Consider the following 15,072-nt stretch of genomic DNA (forward strand, 5'->3'; position numbering starts at 1 on the left):
GCCTCAGCTGTGCGAGCTACAACACAAACGGGAGACACAAACACATTGTGCATACATATAAAAAATGAGAATAAACAATATGTACGTTTGCGTGAGCTGTCAAGCAATAGTTGAAGTAGAGAAATTGAGTCAGGTGAAAACGTGTTCAGGCGATATTGATTCGTTGCAAGCAGCTGTTGTGAACTAGTTCAGAACCAATGATGACATCACAATTCCGATAATAGTATTTTGAGTGCACACACACACACACAGGGGCACGCATGCATGCACGATACGCACATACACGGACACACACATACTGAGGCGATCATCGTGTGCTTGCGCTCGCACGCTGTGCTTCTTCTTCTTGGTCGGCCAGCTCCACATTTTGGCACATTTGCCAGCTGTGCACGTGAAAGCCGCCGTCGCAGCCAGCAGCAGCGACATTATCGTCGTCATTCAACATCAACATACTGCACTAAATTAAAGTAATTTGTGTACAACAAGAAATTTATTATATTCTTGTCAGACTAATTGTGCGATACCCTAATTCGATTCCAATCAGACTCCAACAATGTCGAAAGCGAAAGGCAAAAAGAAGGAACGCTTTGATGACGACGACGAACTGCAATTGGATGCGGAGAAAGTGAATGTCAGCGACAAGAAGAAGCAGCAGCAAGCAACGGCGTCCAAGAAGCAGCAGCAAGGCAAAAAGGGAAAGCGTGGCGGTGGCAACAACGACTCCAGCGACAATGAATCTTTGACCAGCAGCAAAGTGGCCGATGACTTCGACGGCAAAGCGAAGCCAAAGAAGGCGGCTGCCAATAAAAAGGGTAACAAGAAAGGCAAGCGCAACAATGATGATTGGAGCGATGACGAAGAGCAGCAACAGCAAAAGAAACCCGTGGCCGATGAATCCGATGAAGAGGAGACGCCAAAGAGTGTGCCCAAGAAACAGCAGCAGCAGGGCAAGAAGAGTAAAAAGAACAATAAGAAGAAGCAGGACGAAGGTTTCAGTGATGATGATGATGACGACAACAACAAACAGCTGGACGATGATGAGGAGCTGGATGAGCCGGTGGTTGCCAAGCCGGCATCGAAAAAGTCCAAAAAGAAGCAGCAGCAACAGAAGAATAAGTTTGCCTTAAGCGACGACGAAGAGGAAGACGATGCAGCAGAGGAGGAGGAAGAGGAAGAGGAGCAGCCCAAGCCGGCAGCAAAGAAATCCAAGCAGAAGCAACAGAAGCAGCAGAAGAACAAATACGAGTTGAGCGACAACGAGGAACCAGAGGAAGCAGAGGTGGAAGCGGAAGAGGAACCGACATCGGCGCAAGAGGAGCAGCCAGTGGAAGCGAAACCAGAGCCAAAGTTGGAGGAGCAGTTGGAAGAGCTGCAGCTTAAGGACGAGCCGGAAGCGGAGGAGGAACAGGAGCCGGAGCCCAAGTCGGAGGAATCTGTCGAAGCCAAGGAAAAGAAGTTGACGCACAAGGAGAAGAAGAAGCAAAAGAAACAACTCGAATACGAGCGTCAAATGGATCTGATGACCAAAAAAGGCGGCGCTGGTCACTCGGATCTCGATAGCAATTTCACCATGTCGCAGGTGCAAAAGAGTGCCGGACAACAGGCTGCTCTGGAGCATGCGGTGGACATTAAGATCGAGAATTTCACCATATCTGCCAAGGGTAAGTGACATACAAATGAATCTCTATCGATTTGTAACCATAGCAATTGATTTACTACCATGTTCCCTATTCTAATTCTGTCGTCTCCTCCGCCAGGCAACGATCTGTTCGTGAATGCCAATCTGCTGATCGCGCATGGACGTCGCTATGGCCTTGTTGGCCCCAATGGACACGGCAAAACGACGCTGTTGCGCCACATTGCCACACGTGCCTTCGCCATACCGCCCAACATCGATGTGCTGCTGTGTGAACAGGAAGTGGTAGCCACCGACAAGACGGCCATCGATACCATCTTGGATGCAGATGTTAAACGCACCGAGTTGCTCAAAAAGAGCGAAGAGCTGGAGAAACAATTCGCTGGCGGCGATCTGACGGTGCAAGAGGAACTCAACGACACCTTTGCCGAACTAAAAGCCATCGGTGCGTATTCGGCAGAGGCGCGTGCTCGCCGCATCTTAGCCGGTCTTGGGTTCAGCAAAGAGATGCAGGATCGTCCCACGAACAAGTTCTCCGGTGGCTGGCGTATGCGTGTCTCTTTGGCCCGTGCTCTCTACTTGGAGCCGACGCTGCTGATGCTCGACGAGCCGACAAATCACTTGGATTTGAATGCGGTCATTTGGCTGGACAATTATTTGCAGGGCTGGAAGAAAACGTTGCTCATCGTGTCTCACGACCAGAGTTTCCTCGACAATGTGTGCAACGAGATCATCCATTTGGACCAGAAGAAACTGCAATACTACAAGGGCAACTACTCCATGTTCAAGAAGATGTTTGTGCAGAAGCGTCGCGAGATGATTAAGGAATATGAGAAGCAGGAGAAGCGTCTGCGCGAACTTAAGGCCCACGGCCAGTCGAAGAAGGCGGCGGAGAAGAAGCAAAAGGAGTCGCTCACACGCAAACAGGAGAAGAACAAGTCGAAGCAACAGAAGCAGGACGAGGACGAGGGACCACAGGAATTGTTGGCCCGCCCCAAAGAGTATATTGTGAAGTTCCGTTTCCCGGAGCCATCGCAGCTGCAGCCCCCAATTCTGGGTGTGCACAACATCACGTTCGCCTTCGATGGCCAGAAACCGTTGTTCATCAAAGCGGACTTTGGCATTGATCTGACCAGTCGTGTGGCCATCGTGGGTCCCAATGGCGTGGGCAAGTCGACGTTCCTCAAGCTGCTGCTTGGCGAACTGGAGCCCCAACAGGGTGAGCAGCGCAAGAATCATCGCTTGCATGTGGGACGATTCGATCAGCATTCGGGCGAGCATCTGACAGCAGAGGAATCGGCGGCTGAGTATCTGCAGCGTTTGTTCAATTTGCCGCACGAGAAAGCGCGCAAGGCGTTGGGCTCGTTTGGTCTTGTCAGTCATGCGCACACCATCAAGATGAAGGATCTATCCGGTGGCCAAAAAGCGCGTGTGGCGCTTGCCGAGCTGTGCTTGAGTGCACCCGATGTTTTGATATTGGATGAGCCGACGAATAATCTGGATATTGAGTCAATTGATGCACTCGCCGAGGCGATCAATGAGTATGAGGGCGGCGTCATCATTGTGTCCCACGACGAGCGTTTGATACGTGAAACCGGCTGCACATTGTATGTGATTGAGGATCAGACCATCAACGAGATCGATGGCGAGTTCGATGACTATCGCAAGGAGGTGCTCGACTCGCTCGGCGAGGTGGTCAACAATCCCAGTGTGGTGGCCAATGCCGCTGTGCTGCAGTAGCCAGAGATTCATTATGCTTTACATATTAGTTAGCCACCGTTTTGCTATTATTGAATGATACATTTATTCTTGTTTATACATGGGAAATACAAAAGATGAAAAGAGCAACCAGTGTGTTTATAGTAATATCTAGCCTAGTTTTGTTGCTTAGCCATAGCGATAGAAGAGCTTCACATTGTTGAGCAGCTGCGTCATCGCATTGTAGCTGTCCACATCGAAATCGATATTCTCGCCGCCAAATTCAATAACCTGCAACAAACATTGACGAAGCTTTATTATTCCATTTCGGGTGACGGAGAGAACAGTAGCAGCCTTACCTCCTTGGCGCGTATGGTGTCACCGCTGCTGGAGACACCAATTACCTCCACCCAGGCGCCTTGTGCCGCACTCAATTCGCTCGGCAAACTAATGCGCAACTTGTGATTATCGGTGCTGCACGCCATCAAATTTGTGCCCGCCACGCTTTCCACACGCACCATTATGCTCACCGACTGGCCCGTAAACTGCTTAAGCAGACCGCCATTAACGAGTGTTCGTGATTCAAATGGTGTATTCATTGTAACTAATTTGTTGCAAATAAATATGCTGCTGCGGCGACTGCAATCAACACAAACTTCTCAATAATAGGAAAAAAAGCGCGTAAACAGTACAATCACACAACTGGTAGCTGACTGCTATGACACCCAAAATTGTTGCGGCTTTCGTTATCGGTTATGTTATATTCGCAGGAGTTGGCAGAGCTATGTTATCCATCCATATGCGCAAAATGGCGCGCGATTATAACAGCATTTAAATTGCAGGCCAACAATATAATGCTATTGTACTTTTATTGTTCAACGTGAGAGTTACAAATGCAGTTATATATAATATGTATGTATACAATAATAAATGTACTCTGCTGTTCTCAAATTACTTTAAGAACGTAATAAATTTGTGCTTATAAAAAAAGAAATAAAAGTATATCCAATTATAGCAGCACTACAACGCAGCGGTGTTACCAACTGGCGAAGGCGCGCTCAGGACAGAGACGCGATAAGAGGGTCGTCATGGCCATATAATAATAATAATGCAGCGCAGTTGACTTTTATCGATTATCGATTTTTTCGATTATATCCTCTAATGACGGCAGTTACAAACATTAAATTTCAAACCAAACGTTTGTTGTTTAAATCATAATAAAAAAATATGTGACATGTATTTGTATTCATTTAAGTTACACAACAGCAAAATAATACTCTTAATAAAGCACACAATTAAGTAATTTCAGTAAAAAATAAAAGCATCTCTATAAGCGCAACAGCTCTCACAGCATTCAATGTTTCAAAAACGTCGAAGTAATCATCTTTTGTGGCATCATGGAAGAACGTGCCGCCGGCTCAATGGACTTTTCAAACGAATCATACGTGTCATTCTCATCCGTCTCGAAGCCATCGTTCTCATCCCCCGATGGTGCCCTTATCCTAATCTCAGGTATCGTCGCCTTGTTGCGCGTCTTCTTTGTAGCATGCCCCACACTCCTTCTGCCCATCCCCGAGCTGCGTCGCATCGTATCCTTCAGCACCCGCACCTTCTTCATCGGCGATTTGCCTGCTTTTTGAGTCGTTTGCAGCTGTTGCTGTTGACGTGGTGATGGCGCCGTCACCAGATGCTGATTCGACTTGTGATGCACAGCTGCTTTCTTCATCGGGGTCAATGCCTTCAGTAGGTTGCGCTTAGCATGCGGCGTCTCCTGCTTACTGTTGGCATCCCCATTGGGCAGCTTGCGCTTGTGTAAATTGCCAGTGGTCTTTGAGGCCGAATTCGATATGGAAGCCAGCTTCCAATTGGACGGAGTATTACGCAACGATTGCGTGGATGCCGACAAGGCGGACATGTTCTTGTGGCCGAGGGGAGTGCGAGGAGGAACAGCCCCTGAATTTGGAGGAGGTAACATCTTAGTGCTGGTCACCTGTTGCTTGCGGGCCGAGCTCTGCTGCTCCTTAGCCTGGCGCAGACGCACCCACTCGTTGGCCATGTGCTCCAGTATGTTCTCGCCATGGACGAGGAATGGAGAGCGAGTTCGCAACTCGTACGCTTGCACCAGCTCGCTAATCTGCTGCTCAATCTTTGGCAGCTTGCTGCTAATTGCCTTCCGCTCGCGCTCCTCCTTCAGCAGCTGACCACCTCGATTGTTGAACCGATTCGGCTCATTTGCCTTGGCCTCCAAGGCCACCATGCGTGTCCAAATCTCTGCGCGACTCGCGAACAACTCAAATATCTCCTTGTTGTCATTATAGAAGCTCTTCAGATCATCCAGCTCCAACTCGTGCAACTCCAAAAGATCCTCATTGTAATAATCGTTGTAGTAGTTCGAGAAGCGCTTCCTTTCCTGCTCCGATTTGAGGGTCAAGTCCCACCATTTGCTGATCTCTAAGCGCAGCTGCTCAATGAACGTCTTCAGGTTCTGGCGACGCAGCTTCTGACACCGCTGCAGCTCTGCACTGAGCACATCATACGTAATCTGCGAATACTTAGTCGCCTTGCGCACTCGCTGCATCGTCACCTCATCCGTCTCCTGCAGACGTTCCCAGAGTACCTCAACCTTCTCGCGCATATCGTCGATGCGCTCGTGCAACTCCACCACCTGGGCCGCCATCTCGGCCCGCATGATGCGCAGCTCCTCTAGCATCTTCGGAGTCAGGCATTGATTCGCCTGACTCAACAGACGCTCATCTGCAGCAGTCAGTGGCAACAGCTGCAGCACCTTCATGTCCGCCTTGATCTCACTGCGCAACTTAAACAGCTCCTCCATGCGACGCGTCCTCTCCGCCCTCAACCGTTCCAAATGTTCTTTAAATGCGCACATTTCCTGTGGCTTTGGCAACGGATCTGCAAGCAAAGGCAGAGGTTGTTCCCCCAGCTCCTCGCACAGTTCCTCCTGCTGCAACAGCAGTTCACAGATCTCGTTGCGACGTGCTTGTAGTTCCTCTCGCAGATGCTCAATGCTCTTGTCCAGCTTCTGCTCCCACACTATTAGCGGCATATCCTCCGGCTTTTCTCCAATGTCCACGTTCCTGTGCATTAGACGATTGATCTCAGATGCCTCTACTTTGAGTGCATCAATGGCGTCGAGTATGCACTTCTCCTTCTCGTCTGATTCTGTCAATAAGTCCATATAAAAGTTACGCACGCGCTCCTCTAACTTCCATATCAACTTTTGGTAATATTCAGCGTCAAACATTTGCAACCACTTTTTGTTTAAAAGATCAACATCCTTGCTGGTGGCTGCGAGTATTGCTGCCTTCACTTGCAACATTTCCTCGTTCATCGATGCCACTTATTTTCACTTTATTCTTATTTTATTTGTTTATTCTGATTTTTAATTGAGAATGCGCAAAGTGACGCCGTTTTCCTTCACTTGAACATTTCGGTAAATTTTAAACATGGCGCAGTGCTGCCAACTTGCTTAAGAGGAACGTGTGCTGTGTGCAGAGGAGCAAGTTTTGCAGTACCGTATATAAGAACACATAGCAGACGCGACCATTAGTTACATTCCGATTCCTAACATAAATTCTATTAACAGTTTAAATGGGTTTTAATGCACTTTAATACTTTTAATGTCATATTGCCGCGACGAAAACTATTCAGCTAACCGTTTCTGTTAGGAAAAAGTTGGCTCCACACTTAACATTGAGGACCATTGCGAAGTGTGACAGGCCACACTTAACAGCTACAGCCAGGCTCAAAGTGTGGCAACGCTGCACGCTGTTTCAAATTTACCGAAATGTTCGATTGAAAATAGCGTCCCTTTTTTTGTGAGCACAATTTTCAACTAAAAATCAAAATAAATACATAAAATAAGAAAAAGTTTTAAATAAATTCATGAAAATGGACGAGGCAATGTTGCAAGTGAAGGCAGCAATACTCGCAGCCACCAGCAAGGATGTTGATCTTTTAAACAAAAAGTGGTCGCAAATGTTTGACGAGGAATATTGCCAAGAGTTGATATTGAAGTTAGAGGAGCGCGTGCGTAACTTTTATATGGACTTATTGACAGAATCAGACGAGAAGGAGAAGTGCATACTCGACGCCATTGATGCACTCAAAGTAGAGTCATCTGAGATCAATCGTCTAATGCACAGGAACGTGGACATTGGAGAAAAGCCGGAGGATATGCCGCTAATAGTGTGGGAGCAGAAGCTGGACAAGAGCATTGAGCATCTGCGAGAGGAACTACAAGCACGTCGCAACGAGATCTGTGAACTGCTGTTGCAGCAGGAGGAACTGTGCGAGGAGCTGGGGGAACAACCTCTGCCTTTGCTTGCAGATCCGTTGCCAAAGCCACAGGAAATGTGCGCATTTAAAGAACATTTGGAACGGTTGAGGGCGGAGAGGACGCGTCGCATGGAGGAGCTGTTTAAGTTGCGCAGTGAGATCAAGGCGGACATGAAGGTGCTGCAGCTGTTGCCACTGACTGCTGCAGATGAGCGTCTGTTGAGTCAGGCGAATCAATGCCTGACTCCGAAGATGCTAGAGGAGCTGCGCATCATGCGGGCCGAGATGGCGGCCCAGGTGGTGGAGTTGCACGAGCGCATCGACGATATGCGCGAGAAGGTTGAGGTACTCTGGGAACGTCTGCAGGAGACGGATGAGGTGACGATGCAGCGAGTGCGCAAGGCGACTAAGTATTCGCAGATTACGTATGATGTGCTCAGTGCAGAGCTGCAGCGGTGTCAGAAGCTGCGTCGCCAGAACCTGAAGACGTTCATTGAGCAGCTGCGCTTAGAGATCAGCAAATGGTGGGACTTGACCCTCAAATCGGAGCAGGAAAGGAAGCGCTTCTCGAACTACTACAACGATTATTACAATGAGGATCTTTTGGAGTTGCACGAGTTGGAGCTGGATGATCTGAAGAGCTTCTATAATGACAACAAGGAGATATTTGAGTTGTTCGCGAGTCGCGCAGAGATTTGGACACGCATGGTGGCCTTGGAGGCCAAGGCAAATGAGCCGAATCGGTTCAACAATCGAGGTGGTCAGCTGCTGAAGGAGGAGCGCGAGCGGAAGGCAATTAGCAGCAAGCTGCCAAAGATTGAGCAGCAGATTAGCGAGCTGGTGCAAGCGTACGAGTTGCGAACTCGCTCTCCATTCCTCGTCCATGGCGAGAACATACTGGAGCACATGGCCAACGAGTGGGTGCGTCTGCGCCAGGCTAAGGAGCAGCAGAGCTCGGCCCGCAAGCAACAGGTGACCAGCACTAAGATGTTACCTCCTCCAACTCCAGGGGCTGTTGCTTCTCGCACTCCCCTCGGCCACAAGAACATGTCCGCCTTGTCGGCATCCACGCAATCGTTGCGTAAAACTCCGTCCAACTGGAAGCTGGCTTCTATAACGAATTCGGCCTCAAAGACCACTGGTAATCTGCACAAGCGCAAGCTGGCTAATGGGGATGCCAACAGCAAGCAGGAGACGCCTACGGCAAAACGGAGCCTGATGGGAGCGTTGAACACGGTGCATCATCGAGCGTCGCCAGCATTGCGGAAGCCGAGTCAGCGTATATTGGCTGCCCAGCAGAAGACGACGAAGTCGCCGCTGATGAAGGTGCGCGTGATGGAGCAGACAATGCGACGCAGCTCGGGATTGGGCAGGCGCAGCATGGGGCATGCCACAAAACAGCACAAGAAAACTGCTGCCGCCAGTAAATTGCCAGCCAGAGTTCAGAGCGAGAAAGAGAACGACGATGCTGATGATGATGACTATACAACGGATGAGAGCAGCAATGTGGCCACAGGTGGTCATGAGGATATTGGCAATTACAAGATGTTTGCGCCTGCGATGCGCTCCTCCGAGTTGCCACACGCGCTGCGTGCCCGCAAGCAGCTGCAACTGCCCAGGAGATGCAACAACAATGCCACCAACAAGAACAAGCACAACCAGATGGTGGGCAATCTGAAGCTGGCCAAGACGGAGGCAACAAAGCCAGAGAAGCAGATCGAGGCAGAGAAGCATCAGTTGCAACTCCCGGAGCCACGACTCAGCCGCATGTGGCAAGCAAAGTAAGAGGGGAACGAGAGCTGATTTCATTTGAGATTCACTTAATTTAAATGAATTTTTTTGTTTGCTTAATACTTAAATGTTGTTGTGATATTGATGTTGTATTATTGTATTAAATTTGTTGATATTACATTTATCAATCACATATTATATTTCTTGCCCAACAGTTTCAATTTAATCCCAACACTAATGTTGCGTTCATTACCCTTTTAAAATAAGTATTCACGATCAGCTCTTATAGAAATAATAATATGTTTAAGCAATTTGTGTTAAGACACAATGAATACTAAGCTAGTTTAAGAGAGATTTATTGAAAACAAACTTTTTTTATATTATTTTTACTTTAAACTAAAATCGTATGATTTGACAATTAAGTTGCTGCTTTCATTTAAGTTTTCTCACTTTGAATTTAATCTGTTAACTTACGTTAAGAAATTAATATGTATAACAAAAAAGTTGATTTGCAAAATAAAATCATTCTGTGCTTATTTATTCAGTTTATTATTATAATATGTGTGGTATATTTTAAGTAATATATATAACACATATTGGATGCGTCTTTGTTTTTAATTAAAAACCATGCTGATGGAATTTAGATAAGACTATCATTATATATATATATTTTGAAAATAATCTTGGATTCCTTTTCCTTGTAATGCTGGAATTTAAATATGAGGTAAGAAAAAGACATGTGGAATTCATTGCACCATTTTCATATGTATTTTCATGTGTAATTACAAAATGTTTTTGTAGCGTAGTTTTAATTACAAATATCAGTTGTTTTCATTAATAATCAATTTGCAGAAATACAAAAGTATTAAACAATTCTTAACGTTATAGATTATATATACTGTTAGGAGCTAGTTAGTACACATAATTACTTATGCCACGAAATGCATAATATTAACAATAATTCGAGCAATTCTTTCACTGGTAAAGCTAACTGCGGCATGCCGCAGATTCCAATAAATCCTTGCAGAGGAGAGTTTTCATTTGAAAGAGATACACTTAATGTGATCAGGCCAATTGTAATATAAGCAAGGAAGTCGTCAGACGGACTGGGAATATATAGATTGTTGGTTGGTTGCGCCGCTTAGGCGATTTCCACTGTACAATAAGTAATAGATAATCGTTGCGATGGCATCGTTGGCTATTTGCCCGTTGCACGTTCGCTGCCGCTGGCATTGCTCAGCTGGCTGTCGTGTTGTCCGCCATGGTTATACATGAGATGCGCTGCAAACGGAAAGAGATAGCTGCTATAGTAGGGGACACGAAAGAGAGCGAGAGTGCATGCACTTTACCCATCACAACTGGCGTTATGTTGAAGGCGCCAAAAGGTGTCGGCGTCGTCGTCGACGTCGTCGTTGCTGTCGCTGCCGCATTGCTGGCGGTGCTCACAAATCCATCCTGCACTATTGCCACCGGCGACGATGTATTGTAAGCGACAGGCGAGTGCACAAGGGGCGTGGCCGCCGCAGGCAATGGCACAGCCATCGTTGTCGTTGCCGCCACCGCCGCCGCAGTTGTTGTGGTCGTCGTCGGCGCCGCTGGCGGCATCACAACGGTGGTCAGATGCGAGTGCGTTGGCTCATCGAGCAGACCGGTGCGTTGCAGGCGCCCCGTCTTCGTCTCGATGTGCTTGTTGTGGGCACTGAGGCAATGGTTGCGCATGTGATACAATTGCAGGAAGTAGGCATCGCAATGCGGACACTTATACCGCTCGCCGGTGTGGCGTCGGATGTGCGCCTTGAGATCGTTGCTCTGGCTGAAGCTCTTGGGGCACTGATCGCACTTGTACGGACGTTCGCCGGTGTGTGTGCGCATGTGTATGGTCAGATTGTAGGCGCGATGGAAACTCTTGCCGCACGTGTTGCACAGATTGGGTTTGGTGCCAGTGTGGTAGCTGCAAGGCAAGGTAAGAAAAGAGAATGATTTGAGACAGTTCTCAAGAAGAGACTCAGGTCACTCACCGTTCGTGCACCTTGAGATCGGTGGCACGCGGAAACGCCTTGATGCAGTAGCGACACTTGTAGGGCTTCTCCCCGTTGTGGCGTCGCATGTGGACGCGCAGATAATCGTTGCGCGCAAAGCTGTCGCCGCAGATGCAGCAGAGGAAGTTCCGCTGGCCGGTGTGCGTCTTCTCGTGGCACCGCAACTGTTGCCGCTCCTTGAACGTCTCGTCGCAGCTCTTGCACGCATAGAGGAACTCGGTGTGGAGCAGCGTGTGCTTCCGCAAATAGGTTTTGCTCGAGAAACGCTTCGCGCAGTATTCGCAGGTGTGTTCGCTGAGCTGCAGCTTCAGTTCGCTGCTCGCATCGAGTCCCTCGCCATTGTGCTTGCTCATCTTGTGCCGCTCGAGCGCATCGGAGCGTGTGAAGGCCGCCTCGCACAGCACACACTTGTGCTCCTTGCTGCCGTGCAGACTCTGGACATGCGCCTTCAGATGATCGCTGCGTGCAAAGGCTTTTGGGCAGTGGGGACAGCTGTGCGGCTTCTTCTCCAGATGCGACAGCTTGTGGCGCAACAGATGGCAGTGGCGTGAGAACGTGCGCTGACAGATGTCGCAGCGATTCTCGGGATTTGGTTGTGCATCGATTGTTTGCTTGTTGCGGCGTCGACGTCGCTGTTTTCCACCAGTTGTCGATTGGGTTCCTGTTCCTGTTCCAGTTGCTGTGCCTGCCTGCTGCAGATATTCGCGCACAATTTGCACTTTTGTCTCCGCGCTTGCAGTTGGCTTCTCCTCATCGTCCAGTTCCTCCAAGTCGCTTTCATCGGCCTCTTCCTCTTCCTGCTCTTCCTCCTCTACCTCTACCTCTTCCTCGTCATCCGCCTCCTCCTCCTCCTCTTCGGAGCTGTGCAGTGCTTCCTCGAAGAGCTCCACGTTCTCCTCCTCCTCCTCCAGCTGTCGCACGCTATCCATGCGCTGACGCTCCTGCTTAATTGGCAGTAGCTCCTCTTCCTCTGATCGACCAAAAGCAACCACATCAATTAGCTGACTTTACTTTGCACTTAAATTACTGCTCACCTTTTACATGCGCCTCCTCCAGCTCCTCCTCTTTCTGCTGCTTGCTATGCGGCTTTTTGCGACGCTTGTCATCTGCATCCAGTTGCTCCAGCTCCGGCTCTGGCTTGATTTGCAGCCACAGCGTTTGCTTGGCCTCCGCCTCAAGTTCGTCGTCGTCATCCGCCTCCTCGTTGCTCGATATGGGATTCGTGTGACTCTGATACGCACTCTGTTGATCCCGCTTCTGACCCTGCTCCTCCTCATCGTCAGCGGCGCAGTTGTTGAGCAACACAGCGGCCGATTCCAGCTCATCGCCGCTCTGCATGGTGGCCTCATCAATGGCCGGCCATGGAGTGTCCATTGACTGCTCCCCCTCCATCTCGTCGACACCATCGCGTTCCTTGTGCACTGTGCGCATGTGGCGCTGCAGATGATCGCGTCGACTGAAGACGCGCTTGCAGTCGCCACACTCGAGACGCGGTCGGCGTCGCAGCAGCGGCGATGTGGACGGCTGATTGTGCTGCTCGATGAGATGTGTGCGTAGCTGGCGGAACTGCTGGAACTGTGCCGCACACACCTGACACTGCAGCTGCTCCAGTTGCTGTTGTTTATGCTGTCGCTTGCGATGCAAACGCAACTCGAGCGCATTCAAGAACTGTTCGCTACACATGCCGCACTGCAGCATGGCCAGCTGTTCGGTCTGTGTGCAGACCTCGCTGCTGTTTGGCTTCAATGCTGGCGTCCTGCCCAGCATCGCGACCAAGGAGCGATACGATTTCTCGGCGTCGCGCTTAAAGCGATACGCTTGACAGGCCGCCTTGATGCAGGTGTCACACATGTGATGCGGCAACTTGTCGTAACGCTCGCACGTGTATCGCGTGCACTCGTTGAGGATCTGGGCAATGTTGGCGCCCTGCTCCACGGGCGCCTCATCGTAGATGAAATAGAAGTCGCCCACTTCTCGCAGGCAAACGCGACACACGCGCTCTGCATCAAAGTCGCCGCCGTATTGAGTCATCATGTTGTCTGGCATTGCGGGTGATTTGCTCATTTTGCCATTGCCTGACTGCCTGGCGTGTTTTTCCAATCTGTTTTTCTTTATTATGTTGTTTTCTTTTTGTTTTACTTGGTTTCCTGTGTTTCGCTTACATTTTCACTTGAAGCTGAAGTTTTGCCCTGATCCGACAACGCTGGTTGCGTAGCGACGTAGTGGCAGCGCCAACGCAGCTGGACTGCACTGCTGCACATGATGGGCGCGTGTTTTTGAAAATTTGAACGACAGCTACAATGATTAAGTACAAAATTCTCTATTTGCACCTACATTGAATTAAGAGCAATAATTGCGTGGTTCAAAATTTAGCTGCATTTCTCAATTGTGTATTGTCTGGAAATTTTCCTTTATTGTCCGTCTGCAGCTTTTTACATTTACATAATATAGTGGCAACGCCAGTGTAATGTGGGAGAATTGCTACATACATACATACATATAGGGAAAGGCGCGCATTTGAAAATTGTGCTTTATTCACTACCATTATTGTTTACATTTATTGCTAATCAGCACTTGATTTGTCTAGACGTTAATGACGCAGCCGCAGCGGCGTCCGCAATCAATGTCAGCTCTCCATTGACGGGTTCTATCCATGAAGAAGGCAACTCTTTATCGCGCTCCTCAAACACGCGCTGCAAATAACAAAACAAAAATCAAGCATTATATTTCTTACATATTACATTGCAAAACGATCTCTCCGTGTACTAACCTTGACAACAGCCGATTTGCTGGCACCCGTGACCACAAAGACCAATTGCCTGGCATTGTTGAGCAGTGGTAGCGTGAATGTTATGCGTTGTGGTGGCGGTTTTGGTGAATCACTGATGGGAATGACCAGACGCTGCTTTTCCGCTAAACTTTCCGGTTGTTCTGGGAACAGAGAACACGTGTGTCCATCCGGTCCCATGCCCAGCAACAGCAAATCAAACTCAGGGCTCGCACTGCCGAATATACGTTTCAACTCCGTCTCATAGTCCTGAGCACATTTGTCCAGAGGCAACGATGTATTCGCTTTCACAAATTGACTTTCCAGTATGCTGGGCAATTTGGTCAGCATATGTGTCTTATACGCATTAAATGTGGAATCATTGTGGTCATGGGGCACATAGCGTTCATCACAGAAGAAAAATTTCCAAGCGCTTGTGTCCAACTGAAGGGCAACAAGGGCGCGCGTTAACAGCTGCACTAGAGAGCCACCTGTTAGCGAGAGGGAGAAACAAACAATTCACCACTTAATACTCGACTTTGTCAATGGCAAGACGTGATCTAAGGTCACCTCACTCACACACACAAGCCAAACACGCGTCGGCAGATTAATTCGCAATCTCCTCACCTGAAACACCAAGGCGAAATGTTCCGTTCCGGTGGAATGCGGTTTCTGCATATACCTTGATCACTTGACTGAGATTCTGCACCAGCTCATCCTCTGTTTCGGCAACTCTCAAATGGAATGCACAGTCCGGATATGCTGACATTTTATGACTTTCAAATATAAAAACAACAACTGATATCGCCGGCTATGTTACTTCGTTTCTAAACACAAAGCTTTTTTTAAAGCTGTTTTATTTAATATCTGTCTCGGCGTGTGACCAAAAACAAAATTTCGAAAAT

The 15,072-nt window shown here is 48.6% G+C and overlaps 6 protein-coding genes across 6 annotated transcripts; 2 read left to right on the forward strand and 4 right to left on the reverse strand.

The window, feature by feature from the left end:
• Positions 1-169: 169 nt before the first annotated feature.
• On the forward strand, positions 170-3,484 carry LOC132796992 (ATP-binding cassette sub-family F member 1). Its single transcript, XM_060808391.1, has 3 exons — positions 170-467; positions 545-1,661; positions 1,758-3,484. The coding sequence occupies exons 2-3, from the start codon at positions 554-556 to the stop codon at positions 3,374-3,376; spliced, it is 2,727 nt and encodes a 908-aa protein (XP_060664374.1). The 5' UTR covers positions 170-467; positions 545-553; the 3' UTR covers positions 3,377-3,484.
• LOC132796995 (uncharacterized) lies at positions 3,416-4,029 on the reverse strand. The gene is made up of 2 exons (XM_060808394.1): positions 3,694-4,029; positions 3,416-3,625 (listed from the first exon to the last, which is right to left on the reverse strand). Exons 1-2 carry the CDS (start codon positions 3,931-3,933, stop codon positions 3,524-3,526), a joined length of 342 nt encoding a protein of 113 aa, XP_060664377.1. The 5' UTR covers positions 3,934-4,029; the 3' UTR covers positions 3,416-3,523.
• A 514-nt stretch (positions 4,030-4,543) lies between these two features.
• On the reverse strand, positions 4,544-6,792 carry LOC132796994 (protein regulator of cytokinesis 1-like). The gene has a single exon (XM_060808393.1). The coding sequence runs from the start codon at positions 6,681-6,683 to the stop codon at positions 4,689-4,691; it is 1,995 nt and encodes a 664-aa protein (XP_060664376.1). The 5' UTR covers positions 6,684-6,792; the 3' UTR covers positions 4,544-4,688.
• A 341-nt stretch (positions 6,793-7,133) lies between these two features.
• On the forward strand, positions 7,134-9,798 carry LOC132796993 (protein regulator of cytokinesis 1-like). Its single transcript, XM_060808392.1, has one exon. It carries the CDS (start codon positions 7,238-7,240, stop codon positions 9,413-9,415), a length of 2,178 nt encoding a protein of 725 aa, XP_060664375.1. The 5' UTR covers positions 7,134-7,237; the 3' UTR covers positions 9,416-9,798.
• Positions 9,799-10,112: 314 nt separating this feature from the next.
• Positions 10,113-13,607, reverse strand: LOC132797124 (zinc finger protein 768). Its single transcript, XM_060808645.1, has 4 exons — positions 12,435-13,607; positions 11,380-12,370; positions 10,711-11,312; positions 10,113-10,642 (listed from the first exon to the last, which is right to left on the reverse strand). Exons 1-4 carry the CDS (start codon positions 13,462-13,464, stop codon positions 10,560-10,562), a joined length of 2,706 nt encoding a protein of 901 aa, XP_060664628.1. The 5' UTR covers positions 13,465-13,607; the 3' UTR covers positions 10,113-10,559.
• A 309-nt stretch (positions 13,608-13,916) lies between these two features.
• LOC132797127 (probable 6-phosphogluconolactonase) lies at positions 13,917-15,060 on the reverse strand. Its single transcript, XM_060808649.1, has 3 exons — positions 14,795-15,060; positions 14,171-14,658; positions 13,917-14,093 (listed from the first exon to the last, which is right to left on the reverse strand). Exons 1-3 carry the CDS (start codon positions 14,934-14,936, stop codon positions 13,968-13,970), a joined length of 756 nt encoding a protein of 251 aa, XP_060664632.1. The 5' UTR covers positions 14,937-15,060; the 3' UTR covers positions 13,917-13,967.
• Positions 15,061-15,072: the final 12 nt, after the last annotated feature.

Source organism: Drosophila nasuta, chromosome X (genome assembly GCF_023558535.2).
Source record: "Drosophila nasuta strain 15112-1781.00 chromosome X, ASM2355853v1, whole genome shotgun sequence".
Lineage (NCBI taxonomy): Eukaryota > Metazoa > Arthropoda > Insecta > Diptera > Drosophilidae > Drosophila > Drosophila nasuta.

Excerpts from the sequence above, each read along its gene's own strand:
- LOC132796993 (XM_060808392.1), top strand. The coding sequence starts at position 7,238 with ATGAAAATGGACGAGGCAATGTTGCAAGTGAAGGCAGCAATACTCGCA.
- LOC132796994 (XM_060808393.1), bottom strand. The coding sequence starts at position 6,683 with ATGAACGAGGAAATGTTGCAAGTGAAGGCAGCAATACTCGCAGCCACC.
- LOC132797124 (XM_060808645.1), bottom strand. The coding sequence starts at position 13,464 with ATGAGCAAATCACCCGCAATGCCAGACAACATGATGACTCAATACGGC. Across the intron at positions 11,313-11,379 it reads GATCTCAAGGTGCACGAACG|CTACCACACTGGCACCAAAC; the intron begins GTGAGTGACCTG and ends CTTGCCTTGCAG. Across the intron at positions 10,643-10,710 it reads CATAACGCCAGTTGTGATGG|CGCATCTCATGTATAACCAT; the intron begins GTAAAGTGCATG and ends TTCCGTTTGCAG.
- LOC132796995 (XM_060808394.1), bottom strand. The coding sequence starts at position 3,933 with ATGAATACACCATTTGAATCACGAACACTCGTTAATGGCGGTCTGCTT. Across the intron at positions 3,626-3,693 it reads ACACCATACGCGCCAAGGAG|GTTATTGAATTTGGCGGCGA; the intron begins GTAAGGCTGCTA and ends TGTTTGTTGCAG.
- LOC132796992 (XM_060808391.1), top strand. The coding sequence starts at position 554 with ATGTCGAAAGCGAAAGGCAAAAAGAAGGAACGCTTTGATGACGACGAC. Across the intron at positions 1,662-1,757 it reads TTTCACCATATCTGCCAAGG|GCAACGATCTGTTCGTGAAT; the intron begins GTAAGTGACATA and ends CTCCTCCGCCAG.
- LOC132797127 (XM_060808649.1), bottom strand. The coding sequence starts at position 14,936 with ATGTCAGCATATCCGGACTGTGCATTCCATTTGAGAGTTGCCGAAACA. Across the intron at positions 14,659-14,794 it reads ATTTCGCCTTGGTGTTTCAG|GTGGCTCTCTAGTGCAGCTG; the intron begins GTGAGGAGATTG and ends TCTCGCTAACAG. Across the intron at positions 14,094-14,170 it reads GCAAATCGGCTGTTGTCAAG|CGCGTGTTTGAGGAGCGCGA; the intron begins GTTAGTACACGG and ends TGTTATTTGCAG.